At 38.0% G+C, this 17,436-nt stretch overlaps 1 protein-coding gene across 4 annotated transcripts in view; it reads right to left on the bottom strand.

The window, feature by feature from the left end:
• Positions 1-515: 515 nt before the first annotated feature.
• The window catches only part of GRIN2A (glutamate ionotropic receptor NMDA type subunit 2A), a 127,664-nt gene continuing 110,743 nt past the window's right edge, over positions 516-17,436 (bottom strand). For 2 of the 4 annotated variants that reach the window (XM_015877139.3, XM_085514756.1), the window contains 2 exons: positions 9,417-9,655; positions 5,087-8,801 (listed from right to left, as the gene is read on the bottom strand). In XM_015877139.3, coding sequence (XP_015732625.1) covers positions 7,011-8,801; positions 9,417-9,655 — 2,030 coding nt within the window. In that variant the 3' untranslated portion in view covers positions 5,087-7,010. Of the gene's footprint in view, positions 3,596-5,086; positions 8,802-9,416; positions 9,656-17,436 lie in introns of those variants that run through there. The other 2 variants (XM_085514757.1, XM_085514758.1) reach the window with 2 other exon arrangements.

Below are 17,436 nucleotides of genomic sequence, written 5' to 3'. Positions count from 1 at the left end.
CATTCTTTCCTTGACTCCTCTAATATCGTTCTATCAATGAACCAGAGAAGCCACCTTCCCCCTAGCAGAGGGCACAGGAACCTTGTGAGGGCCTTCAATTGCAGAAGTATGAGTCCAAATACAGTAAGAAACAGAAGCCAAAATATATTTCCAAACTGTTTTTTGCCATTAAATGCCATTTTAAAACAGCCTTAATGAATTATTCTCAGTCTAAAGAATCCTGCAGTGATGACTAACACAAATCTCTTCAAGCAGGCTATTCCTATGTATGGCAATGTACAATACTTAAATTAAAAATGTATGATCATAATTCAGTTGTTCAGAAAAACATATCATTTCTTCTAATAGTTCTAGGAGTGCAAAACAAGACGTTCTCCATTAAAATTTCATATAACTATAAATATTACCATTTGCCCACATTAAAGCTCAGGACCATTTGTGAGAAGTGAGGAAACCTTCATTAATTCCCAGGCAAATTATCATCTCACTTGGAACTTTACAGTGCACTGAATAAGTATCGTAATATTTACCGGTATTTATTTTCACAGCTTTAGAACGTGCACATAGAATTACAATTTTTGAAATATCAGTGAAAACAAATACTAATTACAAAAGGGAAAGACTGAAACATCTAAGAGTATAACTGCTGATCACCACTACTTTTGAAGAGCTGGAGAGTCAAAAATCATCTCTCTTTTAAATATGCAGTACTCTATTCAGTGTGGTTACCTGCTAATAAAGATATTGCATGACAAAGTTACAGCATAGTTATATTCTCTACTAATTTAATACAGGTAAAAAATTGAGGAAAAGGAGTAAAATATTTAAGTGCAAAACAACAAAAGCCTGGTAAATATTGAGGTAACTTAATTTTACTTCTGTTATCTCTGCTTCTTAAATTATAGATATGACAACATCATCACATAATCAGCAGCGGATTCTTACAACTGTTTAGATTGGCATTCATTTTAAGAACAGTTTTAACCAGGGTAGATACATCCTGCAGGATGTAACCAAACAGCTCCTGAACCTGCAAGGCAACAGAGTGCATTCTTGCTGCACGGCAGGGAGATGCACGCTTGTAATCAAACCAAAGAGTACATATACTTAAATAAAGTACTCCATATGCAGGTCTAGTGAAGAAGGGCAAAAAAATTAAATTAAATGAAAAGCTCAATTTGATTGAGGGACTTATTTACAAGCAGTGCAGTAACCCTCCCCCAGCAGAGCAGAGAGAAGCAAGGCAGCATTTCTGCTCCCACTGAACAGAGGAGCAGACAACAGTGAACGCAAACAACCACCTCTACATCCCACAGACATTGCTGCTACACTGCAATGAAGGCGAACAGGTGGAAATGGGATTAATTTCACAATGACAGCTGAGTGTCAACAAGAATTTTACACTACGTACAATATGTGCACATGAGACAGAGAAGTCGGCACGATCAGAACGATGGAAGAGACAGGATGGTCTTGAGGCTACTCCTGTGTAACTTAACCAGAGCTCTGCAGGAGACTTCAGCCAGAACAGGTGGAGTCTTTTCTATATCATAACCTTTATCTGTCTGTACTTGCATTTACATCCACAAATAAGCACACAGCAGGGATTAAATTGTGCTCCCTCCTATTGACAACCACTACTAGCGTTTTGCTAATATGTTTAAGCAAGGTGGTACAGGCTCAACTGAGCAGGGAAATGGCTCATACCATAAAGTCATGCTTTGAAAGGCCTTTACACTCTTTCAGAAGGTCCTTCAGCACGAATTAGAAGGTTCTGCTCTCAATAGGAAAAAGGTTTAGATTAAAAAATTAACATGAGTAAAACAAGCAAATTAAGCATGTCACCAGAAGACTGTTTCTATGTTGTAAACCAGATTGCACTATGCAGGAAATACACCTACATCAGAAGGATATTTCAGATAAAATAGAACTAGAGCTGGGAAAGGCAAAGTTTAGCAAGTGGATTCATGACACTCCATTTTGACAGAAGCACAGAATGTGATGATTAACACTTAACACAAACTACCTGAGCCACGCAATAGATGCTTTTCTCTTTTAACTGAGAGGACTTTATAATAAAATATCTGTTTTCACTAGGTTTCATATACAACATGTTAAATTCAAAGTAAAGCAACAAAAAGATCCACCTCTTTAATTCTTCCTAAATCCAGACTGACTCTAAGACCTGTATCATAAATCCTGTTCTGTTCTGTGTTGGTGAACCCAGCAAGGGAAGGAACAGTACTAAAATCTTCCCCATCACTGTATCTTAAGATGCATATGCTACACAGAAGAAATATAAAAATAGCAAGTTATTCTGCAGGGAAGAGATGCTAACACTTTTATTTCATGCTGATTAGTGACAGGGTATAAAGAAAATGGTGATACTGTTCAGGTTGGAAGTACTGCAGAATCCACAGCAGACAGGTGCAACTTCAGCAGATACTGAATAAGTACAGGAATCCATATGATCTGCATGGTGTAAACTGGCACACACAGATTCAACTGAACAGATTTTTAGGCTGGGATAAATAGTCCATTACTCTACTAAACACATCTCTAATTAGGCACCCATGCTTCCTAAAATGTCTGCAGAGAGAGATAAATGCTTTCAGGACACATCAGCAACACAACTGCTTCCAAGCCTCCAATGCTCTGACTGCCATCAGGAGGGAGCTTTCTCTCTCTTTCTCTCCCTACACTGACAACACAAAGACCTCTGCCTTCCAGCAGAGTAACCCAAACACTCCACATCTCAGGCTTTTGCTACCTTTGGAAATGTGTAAAAAAAGAACTGTTTTCACCAGGAATAAATAAATAAATATATAAAGGACCCACTATTTTTCTTTAGCTTTATTGTGAGCCTTAATTTAACTAAGTGTTCCTGGAAGACCACAAAGAGCGAGACATGTTCATGAGATGCTGCCAAAACACGGTGAGCTGGCGGTGATTTGGATTCAGTGTGTCCACAGCACTCTTTTTCCTAACTGAACTTCTAAAGTAGCAAAATAAAGAATTCTGAGCAAAAGCTGCCAAAACATTAAATGAAAATTTCCAGAAATACAAAGAACGCTTAATTTCCTTAATTTTACCTTATATATTAAAGTATCTTATTTCCATGCTTTTAAGTTAGTGGGTGGCTACACTGCTCTACAAAACACAAGCAGAACACAAAATTCATTTGAAAGGAAAAGGAAAATGTACTGTGGTGAAAAGGGGAAGACAAAAACATGAAGAAATTCTACAATGTCTTTAAAAGAGGAAAAAAGCAAGAGGCAGGAATGTCTACATAGCTGTTTTTACCTCCATGTACCTACTCCATTCCTCAGCAATTCAATATCCTGCCTCCATAAAAGTTGTCGTCCAGGAGCAGTGTAACACTACGGGACATGCTACCAAGAATGGCCCATATCATTTACAGCCTGATTCAGTTCCAGCTGGAGTCACGGGAAATCTTGGTGATAGGAATGACCAACAATCTGCTAGAGCTGTAATCAGGAAAATGTAACAAGTCACCAGCACCATCCAGAAAGGTACAGAAAGGATGGCCACTTATGCAGGAAGATTCTTTTCTCCTCTTCAAGTATAGCAGCAGCTAGAGTGAGAGAGAGGGAAATACAGAAAGTCTTGATCTCAATTTCATTGAAAGTCAGTGCAAATATATCAACAAAGCTCAGGCAATATTCAGAGTTCCATATGCCCTACAGCTGAGCCTCACAAGCTGTGGCTTGTGGCTCTACTGTTAAAGCTTTTCCTTCAATTTCTCAGTTTCTTCCTCTTTACATGTATACATCAGCAACCACACTAGCTACTCAGCTAAAACCCTGCACCATAACCTTTTCTTCCCCCTTCAATCAGTCATATTACATGCCAAGTTCAAAACCGCAAATGCATGCATGATTCTTATCCCTCTACGTTCAACATCCACTTTTTAAAATCTCTTTCTTTCTTGTTCTTTTAAGGCAGCATAGTTTATTTCCATGTGAACAACTGCTGTGCAACATTATCAAGTCTTCCCTCTGTCTCTTTAATTTGGTTTGGTGTGGGATTGTATTTCGTATTTGTAGATAACCAATCTCTACACTCATCAGAAATCTTCTCAAATCAGAAAAAAACAAGCACTGCAGTATAGTTCTTTTTAGCTAATTTGCCTGAACATTTCACAGAAGGATAAATATCCACCTGGGTTTAGCATGTTTGCATTTGGATCTCAACAGTTTATTTAGAAAATGTTGTAAATGGGAACTTTTCTTTCCCGGAGTTTTACATACAGTACTTCTCTATATATTGAAGCATGGGTGTCTAGTTGCAGATAAAGATGAAGTTACAAAAGACTTGGAGTGAGCAGACAGTGTTCAGAGTGCTTTCAGATGATGTGAAAGACAAGACCCACCATGGAGTTTTATGATTCACTTGGTAAAATTCCCAGTAACTTGCATGGTAGTTTTTGGTGTGATACCAGCAAACAGATGATTTGCTGAAAAACACAGGTGGTTCAAAGTACTCGAGACCTCGTTTAATCTACTGTGATTTAGATGGGAAATTAAAATTTGCCTTAAATATTTTAATTACACTCATTACAACAATGCTTATGTCTTTAGTGCATTTTCCTATGGAGCTAAGATGAATAAGGTACACATATGTATACATATAGGAAAGGGGTTCTGATTGTGAAAAGTAGTGCTCATCCCATCCATAAACATCCTAGCTCTGCTTGGTTTGCACAGCTATTCCTGAGATAGAATCTCTGTAAGGGTAGTCAAGGATCTTCCTTTTATGAAAACCAGAGCCAGCAAGAAGCCAGAAAGCGTATCATGTAAATCAGGGCCAAGAATTGTGACCAAATGTTGAACAAGAAATACTAAAACAGTATTTGCTCTGGACAGAATGCCCATAGGATATGCTTTCTGAACATTCTGAACATAAATATAACAAGGTATGCTGAGATTTTTGGAAGCTGGGAAGGGATTTGGAAAACCCAAATCCCATTGCATTTCATTCCTTCAAAAATATCATCCTTCACCATTTTGACGAGAGTACAAATACATTTGTAAATATCAAGAATTCATTGTGGACCATTTAATAGTTAAAGCCAGATCAAATCTGTTTAATAAGAGAATTGTAAACAAAAATTCAATAAGCCGTATTCTGACTATCACTGTGTGTCATTTATAATACCTGCCATTTGCAGCTCTCGTCTGAAGGATGCTACTCCAAACTAAACAACTTGCATACTGTACCTCTGATTTGCAGATATACAATTACAGCTGATGTAAATATGATTCTATTGAAAATAACTTTTGTTTAGGGAAAAGTCAGGGTAATATTTACATTTTCCAATTCACAGTGGTAATGGTTTTCCTGTTCACTGATTTTCAGTGAAATCTAAGGAATAATCTAATAATCTAAACTTGCTATACATGGAAAAGTAAATAAATAAAATCAGAACAATTCTTAGAATAGCAGGACAATGGGAGAGAACCTCCTGCTGAAGCTTTCTGTATTTAAATATATTAGCAATTTACTTCTTTAATCTAAATACAATTTACAACTGTACACTCTACTCATGAAAGTCTTCCCCTTTTCCCTTCCATGCTCCCTTATGGCTATGGGAGATGAGGAAGGGTGCATAGCACACATTTTGTTTCTGAAATATGCTGATTGATTTTTACTAGAAATAAAAGTCATATAAGAATACAGCCTTGTAATGTAAATATTTTTGCATACCAGTGAGTGATGATGTGTGCATATATTCAATTTATAGGACAGATTTGATTAGAGAGGTAAAAAAAGAAAAAAAAGAGGTCTGATGTTCAACAAATATGCATGATATTCCAGAAAGAAGAAGGCCCACAAAAGGCATTAATCCTTCATGGTGTATGCAAATAAATGGCACTGCATTCCTTGCTGATTACACTAAACATATGGCTGTTGGTGTTTGATACCATATTAACAGCTTTAGTAATACTAACATATAGTTAATTAGATGTCACTAATATCCTATCAACAAAGAACTATGGTGGGTTGGGATTTGGTTTGGGAAGTGAAGGAATAAAATAAATACTATACAGCCCTGAGTAATCACCAGTAAGGGGCAAATGCAAACTTGCATACTTATTAGGTCTCAAGGTTACTAATGAAGTCCAACACTCCACAATAAGTGACATATATTGATAGCTAAAAATATATACTCTGGATTAGGCAGCTGTGAATTTTTTGACAAGATGACTGCAGACTTTTCAATAAACTTAGTTTCTAACGGCAAGTGCATGTGAAATATAAGAAAAGTATTTGCACATTAACATTAACCAAAATCCACAGGGCTTCCTTTTGGTACACAGCAGTTCACATGTTTGGGCCTACAGTCTTCCCATTTATTCTCTGTCAGTCTACAATGAACATACTAATTTTGTGCTAACACACTGTATTTTGGTAATTAAGGTCCTGGGGTTTGGGTTGGATTTTTTTTTTTTTTTTTTTAACTTTGAAAATGATTATGAAGCTAAAATATACTTTTGAAAGCCTAGCTCTCTGTTCTCTTTTAAAGAGTCTTATTTTTGTAACTTAGCAAATGCATTCCTAATTCTTTTTGTCTGTGTCATACTACATGCATACCATATTGCTTATCCGGTACTAGAAAATCATTAAACATTTCTAAGGACAAAAGTACATTGAATGATACTTAGCAACAGAAATTAGAAAAACCAAAATTATATAAAATAATCAGATACAAAATAGCATAGTTGCCAACATATATTGGGGCTATTTCAGTACAGCTTGCCATTTATATAAAACATACATAAATGGCTGTTTTTTTCTCCTTTTCAACAAGACACATTTCAAAAAGGTGGTTGAGAGCATACTAAGTTTACCTATTCATGTACAAAAGTACACTGGAAAAGGGAGAGTTTTACATATCATTTACTACAGCAGGGTACTGTTAAAGGAAATATTCTCCCTCTAAGATGGTGGCAACTATTTTTCCCTATAGATAAGTGTTCATGGAAAATTTAAACATCTGATTCAATGCTAGGCATTTTCTTATACACACGTCTATTGCTACAGGAATTTAAAACCCTTGGAGTTGAGTACACACTATTCCTATTTGCAACATAAGGCAAAACATGCTCTGAAATGTACATGTCATTATGGATCCGACCATCCCTGGAACAGTATGATGCTGTAGACTTTATGGATGACCTGAAATAATTATCATTTCTTCCTCTGGTTGGTAACGAATATTTATAAAGATCAGCTGGATTTCGCCTAAGAGATAAGTGCTGGTCATCACGATACGAGTGCAGAAAGGGATTATCTTCTGAGTGAACGGGATACAGGGACTTGCTCCTCTTACTGTCCTCCAGAGCATGAGTTAAAAGTGAGGCTTTGTTGCTCAACAGTTTGCTTGAGGGAACACTAAACATGCTTGCATATGGACTACTTTGGAGAAACTTCTCTTTATCTTTCAAGCTTATACTACGAGAAGGTCTTCCAAGATCAATTTCCCTGGACTTATCAGCAATATTATCAAAAGAATGTTGCCTGCTAATCCTCAACTTGTTTTTTTTATGATATTGCAGAGCATTATTCTGTGACCAACTATGGTCATATATTTCTTCAGGAAGTGATAAGTTCGTTGTGTCCTGCAGCATCTGATCTTCCTCAATATCATAGAGGTTCCCCATCCGCAAACATGCATCACATTTATAGGGAGATCTGCCTGAAAAATGTCCCGCATAAGTGGGCAAATTGGAAAGACAGCTCCTACAGTGGGTAGAATTCTGTCTGTATCTATCATTCATGTCAACTAGGGAAGCATTTTTATCTTTTAAAGTGTAGTGCTTTGCATAAAGTTTATACTGATCATTATTTGGAAGACTGTCTTCATTATGCAAGGGAGTCCTGTTAGCATGTTCTGCTTTCCTGTAGTTGTCATTGTGATCTTGATAAATATCAGGATACTCTACAGTTTCTGGAAGGACAATGTTTTCAATGTACTGGGGTGTGTCCAAGCGGAATCCTGGCTCCTTATCAGCATCAATTGTGTAGATTTTATCCCGTGGAGAGCTCTGTTTGGTTTTCAGATATGTCAGTTCCACTTCACTACAGTCTTTTGGGTATTTTGATGCTACTGTTCTTTTTTTAAAATTGTCCTTGGTTTTGTGGTGCTTATTGTTGTTTTCAGGTTCCATATGGCAAGTAGCTCGGCTTGATGTCTCTGATACATCTGAATGGACAATCTCTTCAGGAAGATATCTTTGGCTTTTCACTGAAAGCTGCCGGTTTTCATCTGACCCGTTTTCCCTCTGGGAACCTTGACTCTGACGTACAGATTCTTGACGTAAAGATTCAACAGATTTCCTCCAAAGTTGCCTGGGTCTGGAGTTCACTTTTGCTTCTGTTGTTACTGCAACCTCTACTGTATTTGGGTTGGACTCATTCAGCGTGAGAGGGTGCTGACCTTGGAAAACATAGTTGTTAAGATTGTCCTTGTGTCGATTGCCAGGAAGCGTCTGCAGTTCACTCATATTTTCACCAAAAAAGTTGTCCTTTGTCTGAAAGGATCTGTTATCAGAGAAGATCAAGTTTCCCTTATCCATGACCATGTCCATAATCAAGGAACCCCTCTGAATAAAATCAGCTGTTCTTTTGGGGGAGTTAATTCTTGAAGGATTTATATTGGTCATATTTTTAGCTGTTCGTAGTAGTTTTAACATGTTGGTTTGGGAATTGGTCAATGTAAAGTCAGGAGACTTCTTTTTTTCTTCAATGTGTACTCCATGAATGCAGCTGTAAATACCCTGTAATAAGAATTATAGAAAACAAATGCAATTACTAGATGTAAATTTTAAATACTTTCAATTTCACTGGCAATAAAACATTGCTTATCTAATGACTAAATGGTATATACCTATTCTTGTAGCATTTGTTTAGACCTAGATGGAAAAATAATTTCTGGCAATGTAAAGGAAAAGGATTACCAGCATTTTACGAACCAGTGGTCTGTGCTGGCCTCCCATGCTGATTCCAGACAACAGTGCTTATTTTGTTGGTTGTTGGGGTTGGTTTTGGTTTTTGTTATTTTTTTCTGGGGTGGGAGGAGGGTAGGAAGGGTGAGTCTTCTTGAATATAAGGAGTCTGCCTTTCCTTCATCAAAATTTCCCTTAAATATATTACATTTTTAGCATTTGATTAACAATTATCCTGACATACAATAATTAATCTGGTAGAATAATCCATTGGAGAAAAGACTTCCCATGGAGTGCCAGAACATAATAAGGCCATAGATCATTTTGTCAGTGCTGTAAACAAGTATTTCAAATGTCCAAGTGGGAATACAAAGAAAAGTGATGTATTAGGGAGGCAATGCTCATACTGTTAATTGCCTGAAGGGGTGAAATGCAAAGAATACTAACCCTGCTGATTGAGAACAATAATCCTGGTCTATCAGAGCAGATTCCAGTGAAGCAGAATCTAAGCTTCCAGTAAAATAAGTGCTCCCAGACAAAAGTTATTAAACTGAGTGCCATGGCTGCTGCAAGCATGTAAAACACTCCTGCCATGTTGTCAATATCCAGCTGGCTGCTCATGACTTCGTTCTTCTCATTGTGGCAAATACCAGTCAGCCACAGGGTTTCTAACTCTTCCATTTCCCCTAGGGAGAGCAAGGAGTCAAAATCATTAGAATGCAAAAAATTAATTGTCACAATATTAGAAAATCTTTGCAAGCTGAAAAATGCATCACCTTTTGATGCCTCATTTGTGAAGCCTCATTTGTGAACCTTCTTAAAGACCTTACATTCCATGCACCTATGTGTGCATATAGTTTACATCCACAGATCCCTTATGTTTTTTACACACCAGTCTCCTAACTCAGACAGATGGTCTTGAATGATGAAACACAGAAAATCCAATCAAAAAAGATTAAATGACAAATTATCAAGATCAGCATAAGCAATAACAGCAAGGTTCAGCATTTGGCTGCCCTGGATGATGCACTGGGCCATTGCTGCTGCAGTTATCCATCATATTTCTTCTCGTGGCTGTGTTTCACTAATACCTAAACTGATCCAGAGATTTTGTTTTCAATCACTTTGTTTTCTACAAGCACTTTAGAAAAAGAAGATGCAATTTGTTTTCTGTTCCATGCTCCCTTTCAGCTTCCCTCTGGCTGTGTCATGCACACCCTTCTCTGCTCCCCACCCACCACTGCTCTCATGGAGTCTCCTTTGGCCTTTTGCTGCTGCCTCCTGAGCAGCACCAGGAAAACAAACAGCACCATCACATCTGAAACAGAGCAGTCCTGTTTTCTGGTTCTGGCTACACAGCATCTTACTGTAATTAAACCATTTACTTTACTTAAAACTAGGGAAGCAGATCAGCTCCCTCTCTCTGTTGCATATCGTTGGTCTTAGCATCTGTATTTCCCAGAAGAGATCTGGCCTTTGATGAAGGATGCTATCATTTAGGAGCAGCTCCCAACATGGACAGAGATGCACAAGAAATAGCATTTTTTACTGCAAAGATTGTTTTTTCATATTGCAACAGATGATATTTTCAAACATTATTGCTGTTCTACTTTCTATAGCATTGCAAATGCATACATACGTCTTTTTACTCTCTCTGGAATACAGTCAGCTGAGTAAATCTATTATTATTTTTAATAATAGGCATGGACTTCTGTCTAGATAATACTGCAGGCATTAGAGATGGCCAAAACATTTCAGGATATAGCTTCCATTTGGGGTAAGAATTCACATGCTACTGATCCCTAATCCTTGCAGAGGAATTAGGAAATGCACCTTCTATACTGTAATTCACACAGCATTGGAGTAAAGATCAGGAAAAAATGACTAAAAGCTATACTGACTTTTCAGCTACCTTCAAGCCAGACTCAAAGATCAATGACTTGCTGTGCAAGAGAATTTTAAAAGGACAGAGTGCCTGGGCAATGGGAAAGCTGCAGCCCACAGATAATTTGAATGCGTAAGTTGGAAGTGGAAAGCAAGACTGTAATAGAGAAACGGGTTCTTAGGGAATATGAAGGAAATACTGAAGCAGAAAAGACAAGTACTGGGGCATTTCAGGAAAGGCACTTCACAAATCTGCAAGAGATCATTCAGTGTCGAGTTAATTCTGAGTTTAGTTTTGTGCTTGAAGCATGAATTGAACCTCTACACCTGACAAAGGCCATGTGACTTCTGCCAAATGACAGTGCTCAATCTTCAAAACATCTCAGCACATCCCCTAAGAAGAAAGTCAATTCTAATGAATATTTAAAAGGCTTCTAATCCAGGAAATAAGCACAATAAATTATTAATTGTAACAGTATGGATATTGCACAATCAGCACAGAGCTATTTGGGGGTTGTTGCACTTCTTTATCTTGGAACATTTGGATTTGTTTGGTATTTATGTACACATGATAAGCCTCAACGGATCGCTCCATTGAGGATAAGGGTCCACCTTTCAAGCCCTCCCCAGGGTCTCTGAATAAAACTCACAGGCTCTGGAACAGAAAAAAATTCCAGTCCAAAGACAGTGATATTTCTTGTTTGGGCGTTAGTAGCTGAAGCTCTGACAATCACCCCTCATTATTTCCCACATGAAAATGCACATCTCTCAGGACTGTCAAACATCAATTTGATTTGACTGCTGTGCCCTTTTACAGTTCATAACAAAATTCAGGGAGGACTTTTAAACCTCTTTTTCATTAGTTTCCCATGTGTTTCTTCCCTTTGGCTTGTACAACTGAAGTGACTATTGATAATCCACTAACCTTTCCAAAAACATCACTAAGGAAACAAACTGGGCTTGTCTGAGTTAAGTGTCAGCGCCCTGGTAATCTATGAAGAACAAAGCATCCCAGAGTCTCACAGATCCTGCTGTTGTAAGAGCCCTTTCATTATATCTGATAGTGACAGAAATGACTGATAATTAGCAGCTAAAAGTAATGCAGTACAATTTTACAGATCCTAAAGCACTATGAATCATTGGACTGTCATGTTTATTAAATGATATTATCTAGAAATGGACAGATTAGGCTGGCATTCAGGTGCATGTATATGTAAATCTATCAATAAAGTGTGGGGGCGTTTATACCCCCCACATTTATACCTGCATCCAGGAGGAAGCACACATACTGATAATCACATTATTTATCAAAAGCAAACAAACAAACAAAAAGCCCCACAAACCCCAGCCTACATAAGCCATCATTCTCCAAATTCACGTACAGAAAAGTAGTTTGGCAGTAACTTTTCCACCTGTTTGTTTTTTAAGGGAAAGAACTTTTTTTCAACATTTGTCTGATGTGTTCCTCCTACTTGGTTAAAAGAAAAAATGCTTCATTATCACTGTAATAGCTCCCTAGTTAAACACTTGCCAGAAATAAACAAGCACAAAGTTTTATGATTACATCCAAAAAGAGAACAAAAATGATGATAACCTTCTTTGCTGCTTACTTTAAAAGTAAGTTACAAAATTAACATGCTGCCCCACTTTAGTAAAGGAAATGGGACCTCTGAAACTTGAATGGCACCTGAGCATCCTCTCCCCCTTCTTCCTGAGGATATGAGCGTGGAGAAAAGGGGCAGAGAGTGCAGAATCTAACCCTGTATCTTCCTGATGCCAAAACCAATTGTGCTCTTCCATAGTTTATAATTAGCAGACATCAGAAGTGCTACTGCAGCCCTGGTAGTGCCTCCATCTCTTTGCCCACAGACACAAGACAGCGCTTTCACCCTCCTCCCCAGAATTGCTAAGCAGCACCAAAAAGCCTCAGCCAGTGCAGTACTGGGGAGAGCTTCAGCCTGGTAGAACCACCCCAAAATTGAAGCATGATTTCCTTTCTTTAATCTTCATTCACTCTTGGGAAGCAAGCCAAACCTGGGCTGGATTTGGAGCACAGCCAGACTAACCACAGACTCGTGGCAGTCCAAAATATCACACACAAGTCCGAGGCACTGCATGCTATTAGAAGCTGTGCTGCTTTCAGCCAGCTCCCAGCGGGGAGCAGACACTAGCAGGAATTTGGACAGGGTGTTTCATGGAGGGAAATGGAAGAAATAATAACCACAGAGATATGACTTTGGAATTGACTCTACACATGAGAAATGCCTGTCAAGAAGCCATTAAATCAAAGTTATGGGAGGGAAGAGTAAGCAGCTATTTACAAACAGCAGTGACAGTCAAAGACCCGACTAAGTGGAAAAGGAAACAGGAATGCTCCTTGTGAAATATTTACAATTTGGTTATTTGACTTCGCCACATTCTCTGCAAAAACCTATCTATCAGATTAGCAACATACAATAATCTTACAACAACTATAAGTGAAAAATCTACCGCTTTATTCTGATTCTCTTCTTATGCTCAAATGATCAAAATGTTAAACATTGTGCTTTAATTTTTTATATGCATTGAAGCCTATTCAGCTCACAGAGTTATTAATTTTTTCCTTGGGAGTCAGGTGTTTTTCCACTCTACTTTAACCCCATAGGCTTCTTCCCATCCTCCCTGGAATGCTGGAGATAATCACTGATGATTCACAGGCTGCCTCAGCTACCTGCTTACCTACTCTGGGGGAATTTTTCCATCAAGTTCTTACCTTAATTTTAATCTATTTAATTATTCTTACACAAAGAGAGAAGAAATCTATTTCATATCCCTTCTGGATTCCAAAAATAATAGTAATAATGGAATTTTGTTTTGTTCTATTGGTGATTTACAGCAGCCCTCTGGTTTTAGCACACCCCAGGACTGCACGAGGCGCAGCGCAGGAGGAGGTCACTGTGGCACAGGTCACAGTGCATGTGACAGCAGAGCATGCAAAGCCACAGGCTGCCAGTAAACTGCAAATAGTGCTAATCTGAGTTTTTTCTCCTCAGCCTGAGGAGCAAGCATGCAAAGAATACAGAAAATCAACATATACAAGTTGTAGGTCTTGAATAAAGGGGTTAAATACGTATGTTTGCATTGGGCAAATGTAGGGCATAAGGTTCAAAATTCAGTGGCTGCGCTCACACAATCACCTGCTTTTCACAGTGGACAACGGGGACCATTTTCAATTTGGAGACAGACACAATGGTGTCAGCTCCCACCAGCGCCTGAGGAGGAAGGCAGCATTCCATCATCTGCAGACCCCAGCGTAAGAGGCTCTTTACCCTGAACAGAGGAGTCAGAAGCCAAATAGGTTGATGTGTGTTTGGTTCAATAAGCTCATCAGTTTCAATCTGACCTAGTTATGTGAACCATACAGTGCACTGCATGAAAGATATTATATAAAAGCACCACGACCTCTTGAATTCAGCTTGGAACCCCTAAAACAATCTCTTACCATGGGAATTTTCTGAGTTATTTCCCCTTGTAAATGTACTAAGAGGAACACAGATGACTGATAGTGATAAACTTATGGTGAGTTAATGACTGTGCTCTGCATGCCCCTATTAGTGACAGATGAATTAACAAAACCGTTAAGCACGACTTTCAATATTACAATCCCTCTCACTCCTGTTCAGCTACACAAACAGCCTCCTCTTATACACTCACACTCTCCAGTCACATTTGTTCCACCCACTGCTTAAGGAGGACACTAAATATATAAACAGAAAATCACTGGGATTGTGGGTGTATTCTGCCTAAGCAGCACGCACTGAAAGTATGTCCATATAATCACATACGTATTTCCTTCTTGGTTTTTAACAGCCAGCATGAATCACTCTGCTACACTTCCTTATAACTGAGATTTGGAAGGTTTATGCTAAAATGTGAAGAAAAAAATAGCAAAGCGCTTTCCTCTTCCAGATGTACGGGGGCAAATCTTATTTCCACAGTTACCTACTGCCCCTAAGGAGTGAGAAGCAGGATAATAACTCTTGGTGCATTAAGCTATCCAAAAAACACATAAAGATTAACCAGAATTTAAAGGTATTAGGAAGGGGATAACAGACTCTGAAGGAATTTAAACCAGAACCAGTTTTCTTCTTTACATCTTTGTGTTTCTAATTGCTCTAAAGGTTACTGCTTTAAGGGTTATAGGCTTAATACAGCTATACAATCTGTCCTTCTTTTCCTGGCAATCTCTTCCTAGATCTCTTGTTGAACTGAGTTCACAGCCTGCAGGTAGCACAACAGGTTACAAATCCCTCACATGCACTCGGAGCTCCATCTTGTCAACTGGCTGATATTCTTCCACTCCTCTCCATCCTTGCCCTCTTTATGTGGTATTTTTCTGTCACCCATTTCCAGCTATTTCTGCATGCACGTGTCTTTTATCCACACAGCTAAAGGCTTCCTGCCATCCTATCCACTCTCTGAAGCCCTTTTACTCTCTTAATCCCAAAGCAACTTTGTCTTTTGCAGTGCAATAATCTCATTTACTCAAAAATGCAAAAGACAGAGAAGAGAAACAAAAGTGATTCTGCTCCAAACCCTAAACACATGACACTGTAGCAGATTTCAGAAGCAACATCTTGCAAGGCACTCTGCAGTATACTTTTTGAAGTACAGCTTTGCTTTACATCACACCGCTCAGCCCAAGCTAGAGCAGCTGGCTGAAGGTTTGTAATGTTGAAGGCTGGAGGAATATGAATGCCATGCAGCAGTTTAACAGTTATAGACGTGTTGAATTACTCAGCCGGTGTGTTTGAGCATACGTGGAACTTACCAAACTGCAAGCTAACACACTAAAAAAGCAGTTGACAGCTTCTAAGGTAACATGCTAGATACTGGACGTGTCAGCCTTCCCAGCTGCTCCTTACAGAGGTTTATAAGAGAAATCAAAGCACGTATCGTGCAACTCCCCAGTGCACAACATCTTTGTTCTGACACATCACTGCTGTTGTGGGCGAAAGATCCAAACAAAATGATGGTGCTGTTTCTCAGCAGCTGTATCATTTTTGTTGCTTTGGAATCTTTGAGTGCTTCTATTTCTCAGCAGAAGACTGAGGAACAGTCCTCTGTGTGTCAGTAGAAACATTTTTATTTCTCAGTTAAAAAAAATGAAAATCTCCTCTTGCGACTACAGCAAGCAAAAAAATTAAGTAAATAAAAAAGCACAAGCAGCACTTTAGAGAATTACCTTGATGATCCACTATTTCAAATGAAAGCACAGATTCTAATTGTCAGTTGCAATTCTGCACAGATAATGAGATGTGATTTACAAACAGTCAGAACAAAACTGAAAATTCACTCACTAATTTGCTTCACCTGTATCATTTATATAAGAAAAAGAAACTCCTAACTCAGTATTTTAAAAAGGCTCAGTGATCCAAAGTAATTAACGTTAATAACAAATCATATTTATCTCAACTTCCAATGAAGTGAGCAATGTATACAAACTTGCACAGACCAAGTGATCAAACAATTCGGGGATAACTGTGTTTGCAGATATTTTCTATTCTTCAAATTCGTGGGCAACTCCTTTCCATGTTCCTTCCCCACCTTCCTTTTTCTCTTCATTAGAATAATAAATGTGGCGTCCTATAGCCTGATTCCTTTCCACTTTACCAATGTAATTGTCATTTGGCAGTATAATCTGTCCACCCAGCAGAACTGTCCTTAGTGTCAGAACCCAACTCACATAGATACAAATAATACACTCAGTCTAAGGTTTAAGCTATATCTAACACAAACCTATGTCCTACATAGGAAACAGAAGGTTCTAAAAACGCATTTCAAGATCTCAGAATGGGGTAAATATAAAAGAAGAAATGAAATTGATCTTTATATTTCTGTAATCTTTTAAACAAATCTTTTAAACAAATGACATGCTCTTCTCCAAATATCTAGCAAGTATCATCCAAAAGGTTCTCTCTTTCACTCCTTAACATAGCAATCATATCAATAAATTGCATCTTTTCAACTAATTAGGATTTTTCTTACATTTATGAATTTATGATTTACAGTCATTAAATGAAACTATTCCATAGAGATAAATATTCTATTACATATACCAAATAATGATTCAACACTGCCAGCCACTTTGTTACTTTATAGGCATAATAAAATCAGCAGAGACAACACATGTGAAAGAAGTATTTCTATTTTCATTTTGTATGCTTATTTACTTAACCAGCCTCATTCAGACTTCAGCATGGATTTCCCAGGAGTTTCATCCTAAGATGAAACTTTCCCCCCAGACATATTTGCTTTTAGTCTGGAAAACTTCAAAGCGATTTTCAGTGATACAGCAAAATGACGCTGGCCTGAACTCTGAATTTATTCCTTCTGATTCATCAAAACAGAGTTATATAAGTTCATGGCAAAAAAGATTGTTCATCGAACTACTGAAGTTAAACCCTGCTTACAAATATCAGGTCATGAGAGTTCTAGGCAATAATTCTTTACATTTAATTTCCTGGTGTTTTGTTTCAGCTCACCTATAGTACACTTTACAAAGCAGTAGAAGAACTTTCAACCTCAACATTAATCTTTGTAT

Source organism: Coturnix japonica, chromosome 13, assembly GCF_054131305.1.
Source record: "Coturnix japonica strain WE chromosome 13, WE-NBRP24, whole genome shotgun sequence".
In the NCBI taxonomy this organism is placed as follows: Eukaryota; Metazoa; Chordata; class Aves; order Galliformes; family Phasianidae; genus Coturnix; species Coturnix japonica.
The sequence above is the reverse complement of the archived record's forward strand: the minus strand, read 5'-3'. Positions and strand labels throughout refer to the sequence as shown.